At 45.1% G+C, this 22,546-nt stretch overlaps 1 protein-coding gene across 2 annotated transcripts; it reads right to left on the bottom strand.

The window, feature by feature from the left end:
* Positions 1 to 1,152: 1,152 nt before the first annotated feature.
* LOC139159723 (major histocompatibility complex class I-related gene protein-like) lies at positions 1,153 to 22,372 on the bottom strand. 2 transcript variants are annotated; one of them, XM_070737076.1, is made up of 8 exons: positions 22,265 to 22,372; positions 18,563 to 18,838; positions 16,211 to 16,486; positions 6,134 to 6,415; positions 5,004 to 5,099; positions 4,451 to 4,483; positions 3,438 to 3,471; positions 1,153 to 2,864 (listed from the first exon to the last, which is right to left on the bottom strand). In XM_070737076.1, the coding sequence occupies exons 1-8, from the start codon at positions 22,332 to 22,334 to the stop codon at positions 2,804 to 2,806; spliced, it is 1,128 nt and encodes a 375-aa protein (XP_070593177.1). In that variant the 5' UTR covers positions 22,335 to 22,372; the 3' UTR covers positions 1,153 to 2,803. The 2 variants fall into 2 exon arrangements, with proteins under 2 accessions (XP_070593177.1, XP_070593178.1); XM_070737077.1 differs by lacking the exon at positions 16,211 to 16,486.
* Between the last annotated feature and the right edge of the window lie 174 nt (positions 22,373 to 22,546).

The following is a 22,546-nucleotide window of genomic DNA, read 5'->3' as shown; positions in this document are numbered from 1 at the left end:
TAGTGTAAAAATAAGGTTATCTCTATTTCTTTGTATCCCACCAGATCTATACCTTTTCCCAAACCTCATAAAATTCTGATTCTTCTTGATTTTTTATGGTCTCCTGTTCTTCTACTGCTATTGTTATGGTGTGGGCCCAGAGCGCTTGTGTGAGCTGGCCAGTCAGAGGTGTCTAATCATTAAAACACATGTCAAAATCTTGCCAATCAATAGAAGACCCTCATTCTGAATTCTCACAAGATGCTTTAAAGCAGCCCTGTCCTATCTTTTGGCTTGCCTGGGAAGCATTGAATGGAAAGGAATAGTCTTGGATCCTGGACAGATTATATAACATAGTTAACTCATCTGAATAACACACTTGCTCATTATATATTTTTTATTATGTCAAAGGTTTTGTGGGGCTCCATTAAAAGATGTCCAGGGCTGAATGTGGCCTATGAGGTGCAGGATGGACACACCTGAAGTCCATTTTTTACACTCTCAAACTTGGCCACCTCTTGAAGGCATCTGGGAAGCCCAAAAGGAATTGGGGTGAAAGTCCCAATGCTTTTCACTTGCACAGAAAGAACCTCTATAATATGGGGAGAGCTTTCCCATCAATCTAGGGTCTCCTCACTCTTGGGCCATGTTGGGTACCGGAAGACACAGGAACAAAATGGCTGCCTCCTTCCCAAAGGAGCACACAGGAACAAAATGGCTGCCTCCTTCCCAAAGGAGCACACAGGAACAAAATGGCTGCCTCCTTCCCAAAGGAGCACACAGGAACAAAATGGCTGCCTCCTTCCCAAAGGAGCACACAGGAACAAAATGGCTGCCTCCTTCCCAAAGGAGCACACAGGAGCCCTCCCCAGCTCTTGCTCCTTCCAGGTTTTGCCTTGGTTGCTCCTCTTCTTACCACTCAAAGGGAAATTGGGGTCTATGATCAACAAGGGGGGGTAAAATCCCTCCTATCTTCAAAACAGGCAGCAACTCAAGCAGGAGGCAAACAAAAATATTTATTTTCAGCAAACAATTTTGGCAAACTACAATATATGTACAATAGTTAAGGAGGTAGCAGCTTGGTTGTGCAATCCATCTCATGTTCCATTTCTCTATAGCATGAAAATCCATAAGTGATTTTCCAGAAAATTTTAGTGTTTGAAAGTTATGGTACAGTATATTGATTATTTATCAAACTTTGGAGGATCAAATATATGGTCAAGTTTAATACATTAAGTACTTTAATGGCATAAGTCTCAAAAACACACCCTTCTTTTTAAAAAGAAACAATTTTTTTGAAGATTCTATTGCACATTATATAAGGGGTTTCAAACTCAATTGTGTCACAGGCCAGATCATGATCTATTGTGACATTTTTTGCATTTGCGGAGTTAGGGTGGGCGTGGCCTGCATGTTACGTATTGGGCCAGTTTGATATGCCTGCTTTATACATGCCACCTATTATACAACTATATAGTTATATTTATTTATTTATTTTATTTATTTATTAAATTTGTATGCCGCCCCTCTCCGTAGACTCGGGGTGGCTCACAACAGTAATAGAAAAAACAATCTAATACTGTAATTAAAACTAAAACCCCATAATTTAAAAAACATGCACACAACATACCATACATAAACAATATAGGCCTGGGGAAGTTATCTCAGTTCCCCCATGCCTGACAACAGAGGTGGGTTTTAAGGAGTTTACGAAAGGCAAGGAGGGTGGGGGCAGTTCTAATCTCAGGGGGGAGCTGGTTCCAGTGAGTTGGGGCCGCCACAGAGAAGGCTCTTCTATATAATATATTGGGAGATGGGGAAATTCTCCTTTCAATCTGAGCAAATATAATGAAGATTAATAACTTCTCGATCTCTCTTAAAGTAAAAGCAGCAACTCTTCATCCTATTCCTCGTCTCATTTAGCTACAAACATTTCTCTAAAATCTGTTAATCAGCAGGAGCTTATTAAACTTCACAAGAAATAACAACATAGTTGCTACAAACTACCATATTTTGGTGTATAAGACGCACCGATGTATAAGACGCACCTATAGTTTAGAGGAGGAAAACAAGGGAAAAAGTATTGTGAACCAAATGGTGTAGTATTATATTGTTTAATAAAATACCAGTGTAGCAGAATACTTTTTACAAGTTTGTGGACTTCAACTCCCAGAATTCCTCCACCAGTCATGCTACTTTAGGAATGGGAGTTGAAGTCCACAAGCCTTAATCTTGCCAGGTTTGAAGACCCTTGCACTTCTAACCCCTAACTCGGGGATCTTCAAACTTGACAGTTTTAAGACCACTGGACTTCAACTCCCAGAATTCCTCCACTGGGGAAGCGGCTGTGGCAGGGGCTGGGACTGGCTAACTCTGGCGGCCCGCCCGCCTTGTCCCTGCCTGCTGGAGGCCCAGGCAGCCGCCTGGAAAAAGAGGTTTTGCTGCTGGTGCTACACTGTGAGTTCAAGTCCTGCGTCAGCCATTAAACCCAGCTGGGTGGCCTTGGGCCAGTCACTCCCTCTCAGCCGAGCTCACCTCACAGGGTTGTTGTTGTGGGGAAAATAAGAGGAGGAAGATGTGTTGGACATGTTCAATACATTCAGGAGGATGCAAATAAATAAGAAATATCTACTACATCCATGTTTGAATCCTTTCGACCCCACGATTATAAACACATAAGATTTTCTTTCCTCCTCCGTTCCTAACTTAAAATAAAAACGGTTACTGATTCAATGATAAAAGCAATGAAGAAAGACTCAGAATCCACCCTGGTTCCTGCACGCTGGAAGGCCCTGAAAAGGTCCTCCTGAGAGTCCGGCCTAACTCAGAAGAAGGTCGATCCCCTCTCCTCTCCTCTCTCCTCATGCTGGGACTCTCCACTCGGGCTGCCAAGAGAAGGTAAAAGGGTCAGTCTGAGAGGGATCCAAGAGGAAGGATCACAAGGGATCCACAAAGATCAGCCCTGTGAAGGAGCAGAGGGAGCAGTCTCAAGAGAGGGATCAGCCGGGTGGGATCTCCAGAGTGACAAGAGGGGGGAGGGGCTGGGACTGGCTCCTGGGGTGGGTGAGGGATTCCCAGATGGGATCAAGGAGGGGAGAGAAGCCCCCTCTCCACCCATGACTGCAGGGCCCTCAGGAAGACCCTCCCCTTGCAGTGGGGACCCTTCGATCTCCTCTTTGCAGGTCTCTGAGCCTCCTGACCCGAGAAAAGTCGGATCCTGAGAAGAGCCTGGCCCCAGTCTGGCCATGCAGGAGAAGAGTTTGGGGGCAGACACACCCTCTCCCCCTCCAGAGCCCCACTGCCTCTCCCCCAAATCCCTTCCCTTGCAGAGTTTGAGATGGACAGGAGAGAGGAGGGGGATTTCCCAAACTATGTCTCCCATCCACTGGTCATGTGACCTCCAAAGCCCTCCCCTCCCTCCCTCTCCCCCCATGCAGCCCCCACAGGGGGAAACTCACCTGGGAGGGGGCTGCTCAATGGCCTGGTTGCTTCCTGCATTGGAGAGAAAGACACAGAGTGAGTCTCTGCCTTGTCTGGATCCTCCGAGGAGAAGAAATCTCCCCCTTCGCCTTTCGACCTCTGCAGCTTCACAAACTTCTCACAGACTTTTTATTCATTCATTATTCAACTCCTGTGCCATCCATCTCCCCCAGGGGACTCTCTAGGCAGCTCACAGTGAGATCAAATAAAATGCCATGTAGAACATATAAACCAATAAATAAAAACCAGATTCCCGCATCAGATCAGGTTGACTTTGGTCTGACAAGAAGATCACATCCAGTGTTCACTGACCACAAGATGGTCTGGGAGAGGCTGATGTCCACCATGGAGGCCATGAACTCCTGGGCTGCTTCCAAGGCCAAACCCAGGGATGGCAGGTTGAAGTCTTCCAGGACCATAATCCTGGGCAACTCTATGCCAACCCTGAGATGGCCCCCAGCAGCTGAGGCAAAGAAATGACCATTCAGCAGGGAGGCTGATACAGTAGCAACAATCCCAACTGATCCTCTGATTCTCCTCAAAGAAATGGGGGTCTTTCATCCAAAGAGAGTCCAGTTCATAGAGAGCTTTTGTGATGGGAGACCAAGAGGAGATCCAGCTGGCATCTCCCAAAGCTCCTTTTCCCTCAAAATGCCCCCCTTGGACCCCTAGGTTTAAGGAGCTTCAGACTCTCTTTTGGCCAAGCCTTTCCCTTCTGCCTACTTGTGAAACAGAGCATGTTCTCAGTCAGAGGGACCTTCCACCAGCTGGATATTCTCACATTCTGGAACGTTCCTCCTCCCAGATGTTTCTCTTTGAGGACTCCTTGAGAGTCCTGGCTATAATGAAAAGGAGGCCCATCTTCCCCAGCCTAGTTGTTAGGAGGAAGAGGAAGATAGCAGGCACACACACACATACATCTCACAAGTGAAGGAGCCTTTGGCCACTGCTCTAAATTGGAGACTACATGGAAAGAGGACAAATCACTCACTTGATGCTGCTCTGTAGCCATTCTGACGTCTCTCTGCAACAACAAAAATCAGTGAAAGCTCAAAAGAATCCACCAGAGATCATCCAAACTCTCCCTCCATAGGAGATATTTCACAGTTGCTTTGTTCCATCTATAAAGACAGAAAGATCTTCAAAATACAGATGTATCTCCTGATTTGCCCCAAGAGAGACCTGCTGCCTCCGAGATGGGTGGAGGGGAATTGGGGGAAGCAGCCGGAGCAGCTGGGAGGGGAGAGAGGTTCCCATGGAAATCCTTCTCTGCTGCTCTTTGATCAAAGCCTTTGAGAGGGACAGAGGAACTGGGAGGCCTCTTCCCAACTCAGAAGAACCTCAGACTGCCTGAATCTCAGACTCAGCTGAACCGAGACTGGAGTCCCAGCAAGAGGCTGAGATCTCAGATGCTCCCCAAGAGGGCTGGGACAACGGGACAGAAGGGAGCCCAGAAGGAGCTCCCCAAAGACTTGGGGGGAATCTCCCCATCTTCCTTCCATCACACACACCCCTCACTACACACACACCACAAAAATACTCACTGAAGAGCACTGCAATCCCAGCAATCACACACACCAGGACCAGAACAGCAATGCAGCCAATGATGAGCCCAAGATTGGATTTTGAATCGGTGGGTTCTGAATTGAGAGAAAGAGCAATAAAATTTGATTATTTCCTGTATCATGGTGACAATCATCAATAAAAACTGAATTTTGATTTGAATTTTGAAACTTTGGAAATCCAGTGTATGATAGGGAAACCTCTGAACATATGCAGAGTTCTTTGAGAGAGCACATTTTTCCTTGGGTTTTATGCTGAGCCTCAGAAATTCACATATCATAAAATAATGTGCAAGTTCTTTCTTAGAGAAGCAACACAGGGTTTTATTATTATTATTATTGTTGTTGTTGTTGTTGTTGTTGATATTATTGTTGTTGTTGTTGTTATTAATTAGATTTGTATGCTGCCCCTCTCTGTAAACTCAGGGCAGCTCACAACAATAATAAAAACAGTGTACAATAACAAATCTAATATTTAAAAATATCTAAAAACCCATTATTTAAAAAACGTACACACAAGCATACCATACATAAAACTATATAGGCCTGGGGAGATGTTTTATGTTGAGCCTGAGGAATTCACATATCGTATTATAAAATAATGTGCAACCTCTTTGTAAGAGAAGCAAAACAACCTTTAAAGCAGGAAACCCTGTCAGTCTCTAATGGGAAAAAGCTCAGACTTGGGAGCCTCTTTTCTGACTCCTGATGTCCATCAGTCCAGCCAAAATCTGCCTTCAGAAAAGGGGCTACCAGACTCCTCCTGATTCTTCCACTTTAGGAATTGTAAACAAAAGCAAATCTATTTCTGGTGCTCAACGTCACTGCTGCTTTTCTGCTGGGAGGAAGAACCAGGGGAGGCCTAAGAGAGGATCTAAGGACATTTCATCAGGATCGGCCAAATATTGTGATGGGATTCTGTAGTTTCCTTTCTATCCCCTGAAGTCAGTTCTAGGGTCTGGTCCCTGCAGCTTCACCAACCTCAAACAACGGAAAAACCAATGGATAAAAGCTCAGGTATGTTCACATCTGGACACATCTGGGGTCAGATTTCTCCCCCCCCCCTCCAGGCTGCCAAAGAGCCCAGCCTTTCCCTCCCTGCAGCCTCTCACCCTTCAGCTCCAAGTCCAGAGGATCCTGCAGGCCGTCGTGCTCCACGTGGCACCGATAGCGGCCCCTCTCTTTGCGGTCAATCTGGAGGCTGATCCAGTAGTGGAAGGTCCTATCTGCATTGGGGGTCAGAAACCCATGGAAAGTGTCCTGCAGCCAGATCTCCCCGTCCCTCGTCCAGGAGGCATCGATCTCCCTGGGGTAGAAGCCGTGGACCCGGCAGACGTGCGTCTCCATCCCATCCTCCACCTCCGTCCTGCTGCTCATCGTCACCACTGGAGGCTCTGCGGAAACACCGGAATTGACTCTCAGCCCCTCCAGAGACTGAAAGGTGGGTGAGAAAATCAGGGGCAGGAAACTCTCCCCCTATTTCCCCCTCCACACCTGAAACATCTCAAGGGGTTTTGGGAAATGCTCTGAATCTGGAAAACGCTCAACCACAAGAACTCCTGATTTTGAGTCCTTCCCAGGGACTCAGCCTGAAAAACCTCCGGCACCAAATTGAGGGTCCAAGGAAATTCCTCTCTGTCTGCTTTGAACTCTGGCTGATCTTGGGCTGCTCCCTTCAGGGGAGGGAGAATGGAGATGGTCTCTTAGGTTCCCTCTCAAAACAACCACAACACAGAAGATTCTCTCTACTGCATCCGCGGAAGTTCGGCTTTAGCGTTCGGCTTCGGGAGACAGCTGCGAAGCGGCGCGGGTGTTTTAAAAGGTCGCAGCCGGCCTGGGGGGCTTCCCAGCAACCTCCCGAACCGAACGCGGGGTTCAGCAAAATTTTGCCTCTTCTTACGAACTTTGTTTGAGTTACGAACCGGCGTTCGGGAGGCTTCTGGGAAGCCCCGCCGCCTGGCTGTTACCTTTTAAAACCGCCGCGCGGCTTCCCAGCAGTCTCCGAACGCCGGTTCGTAACTCGAAAAAAGTTCGTAAGAAGAGGCAAAATTTTGCTGAACCCCGGGTTCGTATCACGAGTTGTTCGTAAGATGAGGGGTTCGTATCTTGAGGTACCACTGTATTTTACTCATATTTTTTGTTATAAATTGTGTTTCACTTTTATTTATTTTTAAACCTGCTACCTTTCCAAATTGTTCTATTGTCTGAATTAATATTGGGACTGTCGTTATCGGATCTTCAATTATGAAAGTCAGATCGTCTGCAAAGGCTTGGACTTTGTATGTCTCTTTTCCAACGGTCAAGCCTTTTATATTTGGATCTGCTCTTATTTTGATTAATAGGGTTTCTAGAGACATAATAAATAATAAAGGTGATATTGGACATCCTTGGCGAACTCCTTTGTTTATTTCAAATGTGTCCAATTGTTCGTTATTTAATAGAATTTTTGTAGTTTGTTTTGAATAAATGGCATCTATTAAATTTGAAAATTTAGGACCAAATCTCATTTTATTCAATTGCATTTTTATAAATAGCCAATTGACGTTATCAAAGGCTTTTTGAGCATCTAGAAACATTAATGATAATGTTTTCCCAGGATGTTGCTCATAATATTCTAATGTATTGATAATCATTCTAAGATTATTTTTAATTTGTCTACCTGGTAAAAAACCATTCTGGTCTTGATGGATTATGCCATTTATAACCCTTTTTAGTCTGTTTGCATATATTGCTGTAAATATCTTATAATCTACATTTAGTAATGATATGGCTCTATAATTTTTAATTTTTTCAATTGCTGTACCCGGTTTATGAATTAAGGTTATTAAAGATTCAGACCAAGATTTAGGGATTTTACCATCAAGTCTACATTCATTAAAAATTTCTAACATATTATTTCTTATTATCTCATTTTCTATTTTATACCATTCTGCTGGTACGGCATCTGGTCCAGTGGCTTTGTTATTTTTCTGTTTGTTAATTATTGTGAGGAGTTGTTCCATTGTTATTGGTTCTTCCATGTTTGCCTGTTGCTCTTCTGTTAATTGTGGTAACGCAGCATGTTCTAAATATTTAAAAACATCATCTTCACTAATATTTTCTTTTTTATATAATTCTTTCTTTGAAAATTTTTTGTACAATATCTGCTTTCCCTTCTGTGTCGTATCTTATTTTTCCACCTTTATCTTCTAGTTTTTTAATTATTTTTGACTGCCTCTGTTTCCTAAGTTTATATGCGAGCCATCTACCTGGTTTATTAGCATGTTCAAAATAATATTGTTTAGATTTTTATTTTTCCCGCTGTTTGATTCTGTTCTATCAATCTAATTTTATGTTTAGCTACCTCTATTTTTCCTTTTAATTCTTTGTTTTTTACATTTTGTTGTGATAAAGATTCTAATTGTTTTAATTCATTTATTAGTTGTTCGTATTTTATTCTATTTTCCTTATTATGTTTTGCTGTATAAGATATCGTTAGTCCTCTTATGTATGCTTTAGTTGTATCCCATAAATTTTGTGGAGTAGTGCTTGAATTTTTATTAATTTCAAAAAATATTTTTAGTTCTTTCTCGATCCAACACTTATATTTTTTTTCTTTCAATATATTCCTATTCATCTGCCAGTTGAAATGTTTTTTATTAACTCTCATATAAACTACTACAGGATTGTGATCCGCCCATGTATTTACATCTATTTCTACCTCTTTTATTTGTTCTGCAGTTGTTTTTGGGGCCCATACCATGTCTATTCTTGTCCAAATTTTGTGGGGGTTAGAATAGAAAGTGTATTGTCTTTTTTGAGGGTGTCTTTCCCTCCAAATATCATTTAATAATAATTCTGCTTTCATTTTTTGAAAGGTGGTAGGCAGTAAATTCTTTTTTTCCTTTTTACTATTTCCCCCCCCCCCCCCGAGTGATCTAGCTGTCTATTTGTAATAGCATTAAAATCTCCAATTATTAGCATATTTTCAATATTTAACTCTGTTATTTTTTGATGTAATTTTTTGTAAAAAGTCATCTGATCTACATTTGGAGCATATATAGACACAATAGCAAGGGGTCTAGATTCAATATCAACTTGAACAATCAAAATTCTACCTTCATCGTCTATAAATAATTGTTTGGAATTTATAGAATTCTCAACATACATCACTACTCCTCTTTTTTTTTAATCTGCTAATGCAGCATACATATTTCCAATTTTAGGATTTGATAATAATTTCCGATTACTTTTTTTTATGTGTACTTCTTGTAATATTACAATTTGAGCTTTTTGATTTTTAATTTTGGAGAACATTTTTTTCTTTTCTTTGGTTCATCCAGTCCATTTACATTTACTGAGAAAATTTTTAAGTCTTTCAATGTTGTCATATGTTTTGCTTTTTGGTTTCGTGCTGTGGCTGTTTTCTTCTAGCTCCTTGGTCCTGCTCTTCTTCTTGGGTGGCTGCCCCCATGACTTCCTCCTGTTGTACTGTCAGTTCCTTTACTGGTTGCTGTTGTACTGTCTGTTCCTTTACTGGTTGGTCCAGTTGGGCTATTCCACTATTTTCAAAAAAAATCTTTTGCATGATCCCAATTTTCCAATTTGTATCTTTTGGAATGCCAAGTGAATGATAGTCCTTGTGGAATAAGCCAACGAAAAGTTATGTTTTCTTTTATCAAAATTCTGGTTAGGAAATGGTAGTCTCTTCTGCTTTCTCTGACACTTCTTGGGACTTGTTTTAATATTTTTATTTCTGTTCCTCTGTGTTGCAGTTTTCCAGTTCTTGCTCAGTGAAGTACAGTGGTACCTCAAGATACGAACCCCTCGTCTTACGAACAACTCGTGATACGAACCCGGGGTTCAGAAAAATTTTGCCTCTTCTTACGAACTTTTTTCGAGTTATGAACCGGCGTTCGGAGACTGCTGGGAAGACGCGCGGCTGTTTTAAAAGGTAACAGCCGGGCAGCGGGGCTTCCCAGAAGCCTCCCGAACGCCGGTTTGTAACTCGAACAAAGTTCGTAAGAAGAGGCAAAATTTTGCTGAACCCCGCGTTCGGTTCGGGAGGTTGCTGGGAAGCCCCCCAGGCCGGCTGCGACCTTTTAAAACAGCCATGCCGCTTCGCAGCTGTCTCATGAAGCCGAACGCTAAAGCCGAACTTCCGCGTTCGGCTTCGGGAGACAGCTGCGAAGCGGCGCGGATGTTTTAAAAGGTCGCAGCTGGCCTGGGGGGCTTGCCAGCACCCCCAAACCCGGGTTCGGGGTTCGGGGGGTGCTGGAAAGCCCCCCAGGCCGGCTGCGACCTTTTAAAACACCCGCGCCGCTTCGCAGCTGTTTCCTGAAGCCGAACGCTAAAGCCAAACTTCCGCGTTCGGCTTCGGGAGACAGCTGCGAAGCGGCGCGGGTGTTTTAAAAGGTCGCAGCTGGCCTGGGGGGCTTGCCAGCACCCCCCCGAACCCGGGTTGGGTTCGGGGGGTGCTGGGAAGCCCCCCAGGCCGGCTGTCACCTTTTAAAACAGCCGCGCGGCTTGCTGAAAGCCGTTTTTTTTGCGGGGTTTTTTTTGGTTGCACGGATTAATTGACTTTACATTGTTTCCTATGGGAAACAATGTTTCGTCTTACGAACCTTTCGTCTTACGAACCTCCTCCTTGCACCAATTAAGTTCGTATCATGAGGTATTACTGTAAATCATCTCTTAAAGTTCTTCTTGTAAACTTGATGTGAATCTCTCTCGGAAGATTGTGACGACGTATGTAGCTATTTGAAATTCTGAAAATTTCATCGATTTCTTTTATTATTTCCATGGGGTCTGCCTGGAGGATTCCTCCAATGGTTTCAGCCATAGTCATCTTTAAATCTTCATCTTTTTCTTCTATTATATTTTGAAATCGTAGCCCATACGAAGCACGTTGCATTTCCAGCTGAGTGATTGATTCATCATGTCTTCTATATCTCGAGTCAGCTCTGTCCTCAAGATAGTCCATTCTTTTTTCCATTTTGTCAGTCTTGTCTTCAACTGTTTTAACTCGATCTTCGCTCTCTTTCATAGTTTGTTGGATCTCCTTAATCTGTGCCTTCATTTCTCCCGTGTCTGCTTTGAGTTCAGCCATCTCTGTTTTAAATTTGGCCATCTCTGTTTTTATGGCTTCTTTTTGCTGAGTTGCATCCTCTTTGATGGCTTCTCTTTGTTGTGTTGCATCGTCTTGTGATTTAAGCATAAAGTCTTTCATTGCATTCAAAGTCTCTTGTATTGTTGTTAGTGTAGGCTGCTGTGGTTTCTCTTTCTCCTTCTCTTTAGTAAGCATGGTTACAGATACAGTCTGGTGTGCCGGAGAAGGATTGGGTGAGCTTTGAGGTGATGAAGCTGCAGCTGCTGTTTGCTTTTTAACTGTTTTAGTATAGGTTGAAGTACTCAACATTTTCCAATTTACTATTCTTATTATTTTATATTTAGTGAATAGAAAAGAATCACTATAAATTCCAAACCTGTTCAATTGATTTTTCAACAAATTTTCTTTAAAATATCACAATAAAATATTAAACTAATAATGTAGCAAAGATATCAATAAAATTGTTAGCAAATTTCACAATAGGTTATCTTGTTTTCTTAATTTAACTAAACCAAAGAAAGAGCAAACAAATAAAGCAATTTAAAAACAATTTAACAAAAGAAAAAGAAGCTGAGATTCAATACAGAGAGGAAAGATAGTAATAATAAAAAAAGAGGAGAAGTGGAAAATTAATTGTATAACTAAAAAGAAGGAAAGAAGAAAGAAAAAGGAAAGCAGAGAAGAAGCAGCCTTTGTGAAAAGGAGGTTTTAATTTCAGTAAAGTAGAGCAGGAAACCAAGGATAGTTAGCAATGCATATACTCTAAGTTAATTTTATTTTAAAAGAACAAAGGGAAAAAGGAAAAGAAAGGTTAGAAATTAACGCTGTAAAATTTAAAGAGCAAAATGTCAGTGTTATATACCAATATTATATACTTATATTCTTCTTATATAACCAGTAATCCTTGTAGATGGAAAGTCACGTTAGTCCAACAATGTCGAGAAGAAAAATGAGATTTCGATGTTATTATATTTTATACAGTCACGGTTTTCCAATTAGAGTCAGATCAAATTTGAAATTATTAAAATGGAGTCAGTTTTTATTTCGCAGTCCAAGACAAAGCAGGCAGTCTCTCTGCGACAAATCCAAAAGTACAGCAAGTGATCCAAAGGAAGTAATCCAAAGAGAGTAATCCAAGAACAAACAGTCCAAGAAATAAGTCTTCTTAGCTTTAATATATCAGTTCATTTTCCTTTTCATTTATGTTCAAATGGTTAATTTATTTCATTTTGTCATTTGAAAAAAGAAGAAAGTAAAGCAAAGACGTTCTTAATCCCTCCGCTGTCAAAAATTAGAACCCGGAATGCAGTTTCAGAAAAGATTTGAAGATTCCAAATTTTATTCAATTTTATTCAACTTTGCAGATTAAGCCTTTCATAGTATCATATCAAATTTACATTATATGGTTAATTTTCCAGAATTTTTAGATGTTCGAAAGTTCAAGTTCAAGGCAAGAAAAACGAAAGTGAAGAAAACTAGATCCGGCTGTTATTTTGCGGTTGGATATGAGTATTCTAATAACTTTCCCCTTCGCCTTGTTAAGAAACTTTCACTTGTAACTTTCTCTGTATTCCAATCTTCTGTTTGAAAACATGAAACAATAAAATTTTACCTTGAATTTTTCTTGTCTTTTGTATTCTTTTTCGGTCTGAGAGGCTGCAGAAATCCTTACTTTCTTTTAACTTTTTCCTTGCTTCCCGCTGGGTTTGGAGAGATCGCACTGGCCGTATCCTCTTATGGAAGAGGATCGGTTCTCCCTTCTCCGAAGCTGCAGGGCAGACCGCTGTCTCTGGAGCTTTGGCGGCGGCTCCTCGGACAGAGGGGAGCCCCCTGTTCTAGGATCGGGCCATCCGGACCCGATCCGATCGCAATTTGCGACCTTCGGAGGGGTGAAAGGAGTCTCGGGGCAGAGCCCTGCCCAGGAGACTCCGCTGCGGTCTCAAGCCAGACCGGAAGCCCCCCGGCACAGGACTTTCCTGCCGCTCCTGCTCCCCCCCCCCCCCGAAAACACAACGGAGGTCCAGGATGACAGGCGAAGCGGGGTGGAGCAACGGGTGGCTCAAGCTGGTGGCAGCAGACCTCTGTTGTGCTTTTGGCTGGGGGGGGGCAGGAGGACCTTCCTGGCTTTCCCGGGCAGCTGGCTTGAGCCTTGTGCCGGTCAACAAAGCCAGCTGCCCGCCGGAGACATGGAGAGAAAGAAGGGAAAGAGAGGGAGGGAAAGCGGAAAGAAGAAGGGAGGGAAGGGAGGGAAAAGTGAACGAGAGGGAGAGAGAAAGGGACGAAGAGAGGAAGGAAGGTAGAGATAAATAAAGGGAGAGAGGGAGAAAGAGAGGGAGAGGGAGGGGAAGAGGGGGAAGGAAGGAAAAGAGAGAGACAAAGAGAAAAAAGTGGAAGGAAAAGAGAAGGAAAGAAAGGGAGAGAGAGAGAGAAAGAGAGAGAGAGAGAAGATAGGAAGGGGGAAAGAGGGAGAAAGGCAGGGAGAAACGCAGCGTGTGTGGGGTGTGTGCGCGTGTGTGTGTGCTGCCGATGGTCCAGGAGCTGCAGCGTGTGCGTGGAGAGATGAAGGGAAAGAGGGAGAAAGGCAGGGAGAAACGCAGCATGTGTGGGGTGTGTGTGTGCCGCCGATGGTCCGGGAGCTGCAGCGTGTGTGGGGGGGGGGCGCTGATGCTAAGGCAGTCCGTCCGTGGTGGGGATGCAGGGCAGGCACAGCAGCCCATGGAGAAAGAGGGAATTGAGATAAAGAGAGAGGGAGAGATGAAGGGAAAGAGGGAGAAAGGCAGGGACAGAAAGATAGAAAGGAAAGAAGAAGAGAAAGATAGAAAGGAAAGAGGGAGAAAGGAAAGAGGAAGAGAAAGATAGAAAAGAAAGAGGGAGAGAAAGGGAGAAAGGAAAGAGGGAGGATGAGTAGGATAGAGAGAGGGAAAAGGAAGGGAGAGAAGGAGGGAGAAAGGCAGGGATAGAAAGATAGAAAGGGAAAAGGGAGGGAGAGATAGAAAGGAAAGGGGGAGAAAGGAAAGAGGGAGGATGAGATAGAAACGAGAGAGAGGGGGAAGTAGGACAGAGAGAGGGAAAAAGAAGGGAGAGAAAGGGAGAAAGGCAGGGATAGAAAGATAGAAATGAAAGAGGGAGAAAGGAAAGAGGGAGGATGAGATAGAAAGGAGAGAGAGGGGGGAGTAGGATAGAGAGAGGGAAAAGGGAGAGAAAGAGGGAGAAAGGCAGGGAGAGAAAGATAGAAAGGAAAGAGGGAGAAAGGAAAGAGGGAGAGAAAGATAGGAAGGGAAGAGGGAGGGAGAGATAGAAAGGAGGGAGAGGGGGAAAATAGGATAGAGAGAGGGAAAAGGAAGGGAGAGAAAGAGGGAGAAAGGCAGGGAGAGAAAGATAGAAAGTCTGGATGTACCAATAGGTATGGTTAATTTATTATATTTGATTTGTTCTAGCACCCACTTAAGCACTGCAAACTACCTAAGATTAGCCTCTTACAACAGCTATTGCAAATTATAAATCTTTCCCTCTAGAAATACAAGATGTATTTGAGAATGGACAAAGACAAAGATGGAATGGTCATCATCAATGTGAGAGACAGATGTGAGAAACTGTAAGGCGAGCCAGACTTTTTTGACTTATTAAATACATTTATGAATATATTGGATATTGATAATGTTTTTAATCTGAGACTGACAGACTAAACCTAAAGTTCTCAAATACATCTTGGTATTTCTAGAAGGAAAGATTTATAATTTGCAATGGCTGTTGTGAGAGGCTAATCTTAGTTAGTTTGGAGTGTTGAATGATTACTGTGTATTTGAAAATAAACTATTGAAAATATAGAATTATGGTGGCAAGAACTTGCTCATGTGTGATAGCGCACGCCCACACTTACTTACTTACTTACTTACTTACTTACTTACTTATTTTTAATTAATTAATTTATTTATTTATTTATTTATTTATTTATTTATTTATTTATTTATTTATTTATTTATTTATTTATTTATTTATTTATTTATTTATTTATTTATTTATTTATTTATTTATTTATTTATTTATTTATTTATTTATTTATTTATGCTTTTATGCCGCCCAGTCCCAAAGGGACTGCCGCTCAGACACTATACTTTTCCACCCACACCGAAAAAAAATTAGAGGGAACACTGGACACAACCCCAATTTTAAGGGGGAGAGAGATCAATGGGAATCTCACACTGATCAATTTGGAAAAGAGATTTTATCTCTGAAAAGGGGGGGGGCAGAGAGGGAATGATGTCAATGGGGAGAGATAATGTTGGCGATAATCAGAGGGGATTCCCCCATTGATCCTAATCTCATGCAGCTGATCCTGAAGGGATCAAGGACCCCAGCAGGGAAGGGAGAGACCGAGGGGGGAGGGGTGTTCTAGATATTAAATTAATTTTAAAATTTTAAGAAGAAAATGTAATGTGACCTCCCCTGTGGGGGGAGGGGTGCTTCCTAAAGTGGGGAGAGGGTTGTTTTGAGAAAGGCTGACTGAGAATTGTGGGAACCTGTTTGAGGCTTAAAAGAAAAACAGAAACTTTCTTCCCCACTGAACCCTCTGGAAACAAAAGAACCCCCCCATCCCTGGCCCGTTTACCCCAGTTGGGACACGGATAATGCCTTCTTAATGGTAGAAGTGGAGCCCCCTAGTGGTGGCGATGGGAGGTGGACCATCAGGTGGAAGGCAGGAAGGGAGCCCCCTATGGGAGATGGGGAGAAGCAGAGTTAATGGGGGGAAATGAAGGCTGCCCACCACTCTCCACTACAGTTTGGCTAATGGGGGTTTCGCTGAATGGCCCCAAATGGTTCCCTCCTTGTGGGCAGTGAAGAGGACACCCTCAACGGCTTTTCCTGCCTGACCCACCCAGACACCTGCCAGGCAGAGGCTGCATTTCCTGGTCCACTGAATGGCAGCCTGGTAGTGAGAACCAATCAGAGCTTCCCATGTCCTGGAGAGAGGCTGGAAGGTGGGGAGGGGGATTCCCACCAGGGAGAAAACAGGCTGCAGACCAGGGACTCAAAGGGGCTGAATGTGTCCAAGAGATCCGGCCATAAAGGAGGAAAGTCCAGTCTCCATTCAGATGCTCACCTGTCCTCAGCAGCGTCTCATTCCCATAGGACAGGAACATCTCCAGCCACACAATGCATTCCTCCTCCAGGTAGGCCTTCCTTCTGTGATTCCATCCTGGATCAGCGTCCCATTTCCTCTGGGTGATCTGGGCCTGGGGGTCGGGAGCCACCCAAGTGAGGGTCTCCGTGTCAAAGGTGATGAAGGTCCTCCCATCATAGCCATACTGGGTAAACCCCCCTTTGCTCCCGTCCCTCTGGAGCTCACAGCCATACATCCACTGCAATGTGTGCAGGCCTAAAAGACAGACAGGAGGATGGTTTCCGGAGTCCTGAAGATAGACAGAGCTGCCCCTCTTCCTGCAGGGACTTTGACAGAGGCACTGACACCCCCATTTCCTCCCCAGAGTTCAAGGGAAAGGAAGCCCCCATCACTAACCTCCCTTCCCCCCTCCCCCCCCCCTCCCTCCCTGCATTCCCCTCCCCCCAGGACGGAGTCCCTGAACCTTCCCAGGAAAAGGGAATCTGGAAAAGGCAGCAGAGGATCCCAAGGGAGACGGAGAGAAGGAGGAGGGGGAAAAGAAACAGAGGGACGGAGATCCTTCCATCTTTCTTTCTGCTGTTCCTCTGGGGGGAAAGGAAGGGATCCCAGAGAGGGAACAGGAGCCTGGATCTGCGGATGCAAAGGGGGACTGAGAATCTGGTGGTCTCAAAGAGGATCTGGTTGATCTACATAAAATCTTCCAGGGATCCCTGTGACAATAAATTTTGGTCTATGTTAACAAATAGCAGCAAATCACAAGGGCAGGTTCCCACTTTGGGCTAAGCAGAAACAAACCATGGTTTAGTGCAATGTGGGAATGAAGCCTTGAATGGCCAGAAAGGAATATTTTCCCCAGCAACAGCAGCAAGTGGCCCAGTCTGATCGGGACACCTGAAGGGCTATTTGCCTTTGAAATGAGCTTTAAGTCCACAGTCTTTGCAAGGCCCTGGAGAAGATACTTCGACTTCAAGTGATGATTAAATCTAAGAGAAAACCATCTGGGGGTAAAGTTGAACTAAACTGACCAGTGTTTTCCCTCCCTTTCCCCACCCAGGAATGTCGGGTGAGGGGATCCTTTCTCTGCATCTTCTGCTCAGCCAGAGATCTTCCCTTTGGAGGAAGAGGAAGATCCTCGTGAGCTCCAGCCTGATCCTTCCCTCGAGAGGAGATTCCCTGATCTCCCCATGGGGAAAATTGACTTTTATTTATTTTTCTTTGATTAGTTTCCTTTTGCTCCTTTAGTCCTTTACTATGTTACCTTCTTGTAGTTTTTATCTTTTGTTCAAAAGGTTTAATGCAAATTATCTTAAAAGGTTTAAGAGGCAAACAAGGTATCATTAAAATTGCACTGAGAACCCAAGAGAGGCTGATGTCCCAAAGCCTTTACATGAATCAAGGCAGAGCAACCACATCTGGAATACTGGGAGCAGTTGTGGCCCAAAGACCCCCAAAAGGAGAGGAGGGAGCTGGAGAAGGTCCAGAGGAGGCGACTCAGGCGAGGGGAGGGGGGAAGCAGCCTCCCTTTGAGGAAAGGTTGGGACATTTGGGGCTCTTTAGCCTGGAAAGGAGGCTCCCACTAGACCCACAGGAGCTTTCAGCCCCTGCCCCCAAACAAGGTTCCTTGAAGGTGAATCTTGTCCCCCAAAGGTGGCAGAAGGGGGGGGCTGCTGAAGAAGGCCTCCCCCCCTCCAGGGCAGCCCCACCAAGAGGGCAGGGCAGGAGTTCAGCCTGAGGGACCAAGGATGGGAAGCCACGAAGGCTCTGAGAGACTCTGGAAGGGCCCCAAATGGAGGATCCTTTCTTCTCTGTCTTTCCCTCTCAAAATTGGGAGGATCCTGGCCCTGTGCCCCCCCCCCCCCAAGAGCCCCCCCCCCCATTTGGGTCTTCCTGGCCCCTGCTTCCAACTGGAGGGTGAGCAGAAGCTTCTGGCATTTGGGGGGCCCTCATCCCTCCAAAAAGGGGGTGAAGGGAAGAGGGATCTGGTCATCCCAGGTGGATCTGCACTTGATCCCGTATTTCTCTGGGGTGGAAACAGAGAGGAGGATGAGGACCTCCAACTTTCATGGGGGGGAGGGGAGATTTTGGTCTCTTTTTACCTCAGTTTGTATCAATATCATGTTTTTATTAACTGCAATTGGCTGAAAATGTCAGCTATGGAGGCAAGGACAATCTTATATTGATTTTTTTTAAAGAATAAACATATTAAAATAAAGAGTTTTTGAAAGGTGTGGAAGCAGCCTTTCCCTTTGAAGGGACCCCCCCTTTCTCCCCCCATCTGGTCCCTGGGGAGGGGAATATGGGGTCGGAGGAGCCACCTGACCCATCACTCACCTTCGCTCTGATTGTAGCGACTCCTCAGAGTCTCCAGGTTTCTTCTGAATGTCTCCTGGATGCTACGTGCTCTCTGGGTGTTTCTGTCCCAGTATTGGGGATCCTCCTTCTCCACCTTCTCCACCCAGGAGACTCGAGGCTGCAGCTTCCGGCTGTTGCTGTCATAGTAGCTGAAGAGTTGATCATCCACATAACCCACAGAGACAAAGTGGAGCAGCCCCTGACTGGGCTCCGAGATGGAGGTGAAGAAATACTTCAGGGAGTGGGAGGAGGCGCCTGGAAGGGACCCAGAGGGGCAGAGTTAGGGGGCTTCAGTCAAGGACCCTGATGCTCTATGGGGCACAGAAGGCCCCATTCCCAGGTCTGGAAAGAAGGAAGAAGAAGAAGGAAGAAGAAGAAGAAGAAGAAGAAGAAGAAGAAGAAGAAGAAGAAGAAGAAGAAGAAGAAGAAGAAGAGAAAATGAAGGGGGAGATGATGGGAGAGAGAAATAAAACAGGGTGGAAAGAGGGAGCGACCGAGAGGCAAAGGAGCATCTTCTGGAGGGTTGGGGGAGAGAGGAAAGGAAAGGAGAGACAAAGAGAGAGTAGGATCCCCACACTTTTTGTGCTCCCCACCAATTTCCCCCCCTTCCAGCAATGCCTCCCTCCACCCCCTCCCCCTTCTGCGTTGCTCAGTTTCTGCCCCAAGGAGGCTGCAGGAGCCCCACAGGAAGAAGGGGGCTCCCTCCTCAGAAGCTCAAAACACAACAAGAAACTCCATCTGGTCCCCCCAAGAGAGAGAAAAAAACATTCTGACTTCACTGAGGCACAACATCATCATCATCATCATCATCATTTATTAGATTTGTATGCCGCCCCTCTCCGAAGACTCTGGGCAACTCACAACAATAATAAAACAATATTACAATGAAACAAATCTAATATTAAAAACCCCATCATTTAAAACCATGCAGCACCCGCATACCAAACATAAAATATAAAAAGCCTGGGGGAGGTGTCTCAGTTCCCCATGCCTGGCGATACAGGTGGGTCTTAAGTAATTTGCGAAAGACAAGGAGGATTGTGAATAGGTGCAGATTTGAGGGGGAGACTTTATAAAATGGGGAGGGGGAGGGGGGAATTCAGGTGAGACCAAAGGCCGTGGGATCCTTACAGGAAACACAAACTGATTTCCTGGGCATTACGGGGAGGCAAAGGGGGGAGTGAAGGGAGCAGCAATGATGCCATGTAGCCCCCCTGTATCTTCCCTCTTGCCCCCTCCGACTAGGAAATTCCCCCTTCCGTCCCAGAGTTCAGGCATCCGAACAGGAATTGGCTCTGAACCCAGGACTCAGTGGGACTCAACCCCATATCTTGGGCCATGGAGTCCCCGTGTTTAGAATGCTGCATTGCAGGCTAATTCTGCCCACAGCCAGGAGTTCAATCCTGACCTGCTCAAGGTCAATTCCTTCTGAGGTCGGTTAAATGAGGACTCAGATTGTTAGGCTGACATTTCCAACTGCTTCGGGTGGGCTTGAAAGCATTGTGAAGTGGTATACAGGTAGTCCTCTACTTCCAACACTTTATTTAATGACTATTTGAAGTTACATCATCACTTATGACCACTGTCGCATCCCCATGTTCTTCACATGATCCAAATTCAAACCCTTGCGTTGACTGTAGTGTCCTGGGTCATGTGATCCCCTGTTGCAACCTTCTGACAAGCAAACAATGGGGATGCAGATTCACTTAAAAACCATGTTACTAGTTTAACAATTGCAAGTGATTTGCTTAACAAATGTGGCATGGAAAGTCATAAACTGAGGCAAAACTCACGCATTTCTCACCCATAAATTCTGCGCTCAATTGTGGTCACAAGTTGAGGACTAGCAACTTATATAGCTAAGCATTGATGCTATTGCTATGCCACAGAATGTCTGTAATTATCCATCCCGAGAGAGAATAAATAAATAATTTCAGCCACCCAATTAGGGTCTGAAGCCATAATTCTCAGGTGCTGTCCATTCCCTCCAGTATGGTCTCCCAGTCCTTCCCAGTTCAAGGCAAAGGCCTGGGCCTCCTCCTTCCATCTCCTCCCCACAATCCCAGGGGCTGCTCAGAGCTTTTGGGGATCCCCAGATCCACTTCCTGCTCTGGGGAGATTTCAGAATCCAAATGGATCAGATTGGACTCTCCAGGATCCAGAACTTGTTTCTTTCCCTTGTGGGGCTGAGCAATGAGCAAGTCTGAAGTCTGCCTGTGAGGAGAAGCATGTGGATGTAATGCAGGTCAGGCATCCCATTCGTAAACCCTCCTCAAGTCAGGAAGGGCTGGTGAGTTTGGGCCTGTCTGTGTCCAAGCAAGCCCTTCATTTCATGCTCAGCATCCAGTGTTTCTTCTCTTCTTCTGCCTCTTTAATCCTTAAGATTCTCAAAGCTTTTATTTCTGTCTTTTGAAAAGATTCTGCACTGATAATTTCTCTGAGCAATCAACTAGGAACACCCCGAGCCCTCTTCCTAAGGAATGATAACATACAGGGTGCGTTCCAAAAGTAATTATTTTTTAAAAGTAATTTATTGAACAGATTTGCACAAACACTTAAAATTCTTCAAAGTACTGTCCTAGGGCCTCTACACATTTTTTCCAGTGGCTCTGCGCCAAGACCGGTGCGCGCCCTGGAAGGTGGCTTCGGGGACCTCTCGGAAGGTCTTCCTCACGGCTGATTGGATCTCTTCTATGGACGAAAAACCGGTTCCTTTCAGGGCTGGGAACAAAAAGAAGTCTGATGGGGTGACATCAGGACTATGGGGGGGGGGGGGCAGCATTGGAACCTGGCCAGGAACATAGCGCGTTGTGGCCAGGTGCGTTTTTTGTTCATAGAAGAGATCCAATCAGCCGTGAGGAAGACCTTCTGAGAGGTCCCCAAAGACACCTTCCAGGGCACATACCAGTTATGGCAGAGTCGCTGGAAAAAATGTGTAGAGGCCCAAGGACAATACTTTGAAGAATTTTAAGTGTTTGTGCAAATCTGTTCAATAAATTACTTTTTAAAAAATAATTGCATTACTTTTGGAATGCACCCTGTAATAATATTAAATTTTAAATATTTTTAAGCATTGGGGGCTTCTGGAATGGAGGAAGGAATACCTGAGGAGGCAAATCCCTGCCTGTCCCAGAAAAAAAGGGGGGGGACTTTGGGGTTTAGGATGTGGTGGGAGGGTGAGGATGCAGGAGAAAGAGAAAAGGAAGAGAGGCTCTTATCCTCCTGCATTCACACAGCAGCTTTATCGCGACCGCTCCTTTCCACCAGCCCCCGCCTCTGCCAATGCAGGGAACCGAGAAACAAGCCGGGTCCACCCAGCACCACGGAAGCCAGATCCAGGCGGAGGGGTCGGGCAAAGGCAGCCGGGAAGTTTGTGAACTGATCTGATCGCCTGCAAACGCCGCTTTCCAACAATCTCCACTTTGGGGGAGGGAAAGAACTGCGCTTGGTGACGCCCAGGTAGACTTGACTGACATCTGGAGGGTCCACCCACGTCGTATTTTCAAAGGGGCTCTCCTGGAGGGAGGGAACTTTGGGGCCTAATTCTAGAGTGGCCAGAGAGGGGGCGGACTAGAAAGAGGACCGAATCAGGATTCTCCTTTTGGGAAGATACTTTTTTGGGGGAGTAGAGAGAGATTCCCTGGCAGATAAAAAGGGCGACCCCCTCCCAAGAGGACTCACCGAAGCAGCTCTCTCGGAGGGCAACCGCTACCAACACCAGGAGCAACAAGGGCGCAGAGCGCAGAGCCATCCTGGCCTCGATCCTCAATCTGCGCCCCGCTCTCTCAAGTCTCCAAGAACCCAAGAGGGGCTGGGGCCGGGGGCGTGTCAACAGCGCAACAATCCGGAGCCCGCTGGCGATTGGGCGACCTCAACCAGTAGAAAAAAAGGCACCCCACTTTCGTCATTGTTGCTAGGCAGACCTGCAGGCTCAACCGCCGAGAGAGGCACGGAAACGGAAAT

The sequence above is a fragment of the Erythrolamprus reginae genome, chromosome 2 (genome assembly GCF_031021105.1).
Source record: "Erythrolamprus reginae isolate rEryReg1 chromosome 2, rEryReg1.hap1, whole genome shotgun sequence".
In the NCBI taxonomy this organism is placed as follows: domain Eukaryota; kingdom Metazoa; phylum Chordata; class Lepidosauria; order Squamata; family Dipsadidae; genus Erythrolamprus; species Erythrolamprus reginae.
This window is presented reverse-complemented; position numbering and strand designations above follow the sequence as displayed.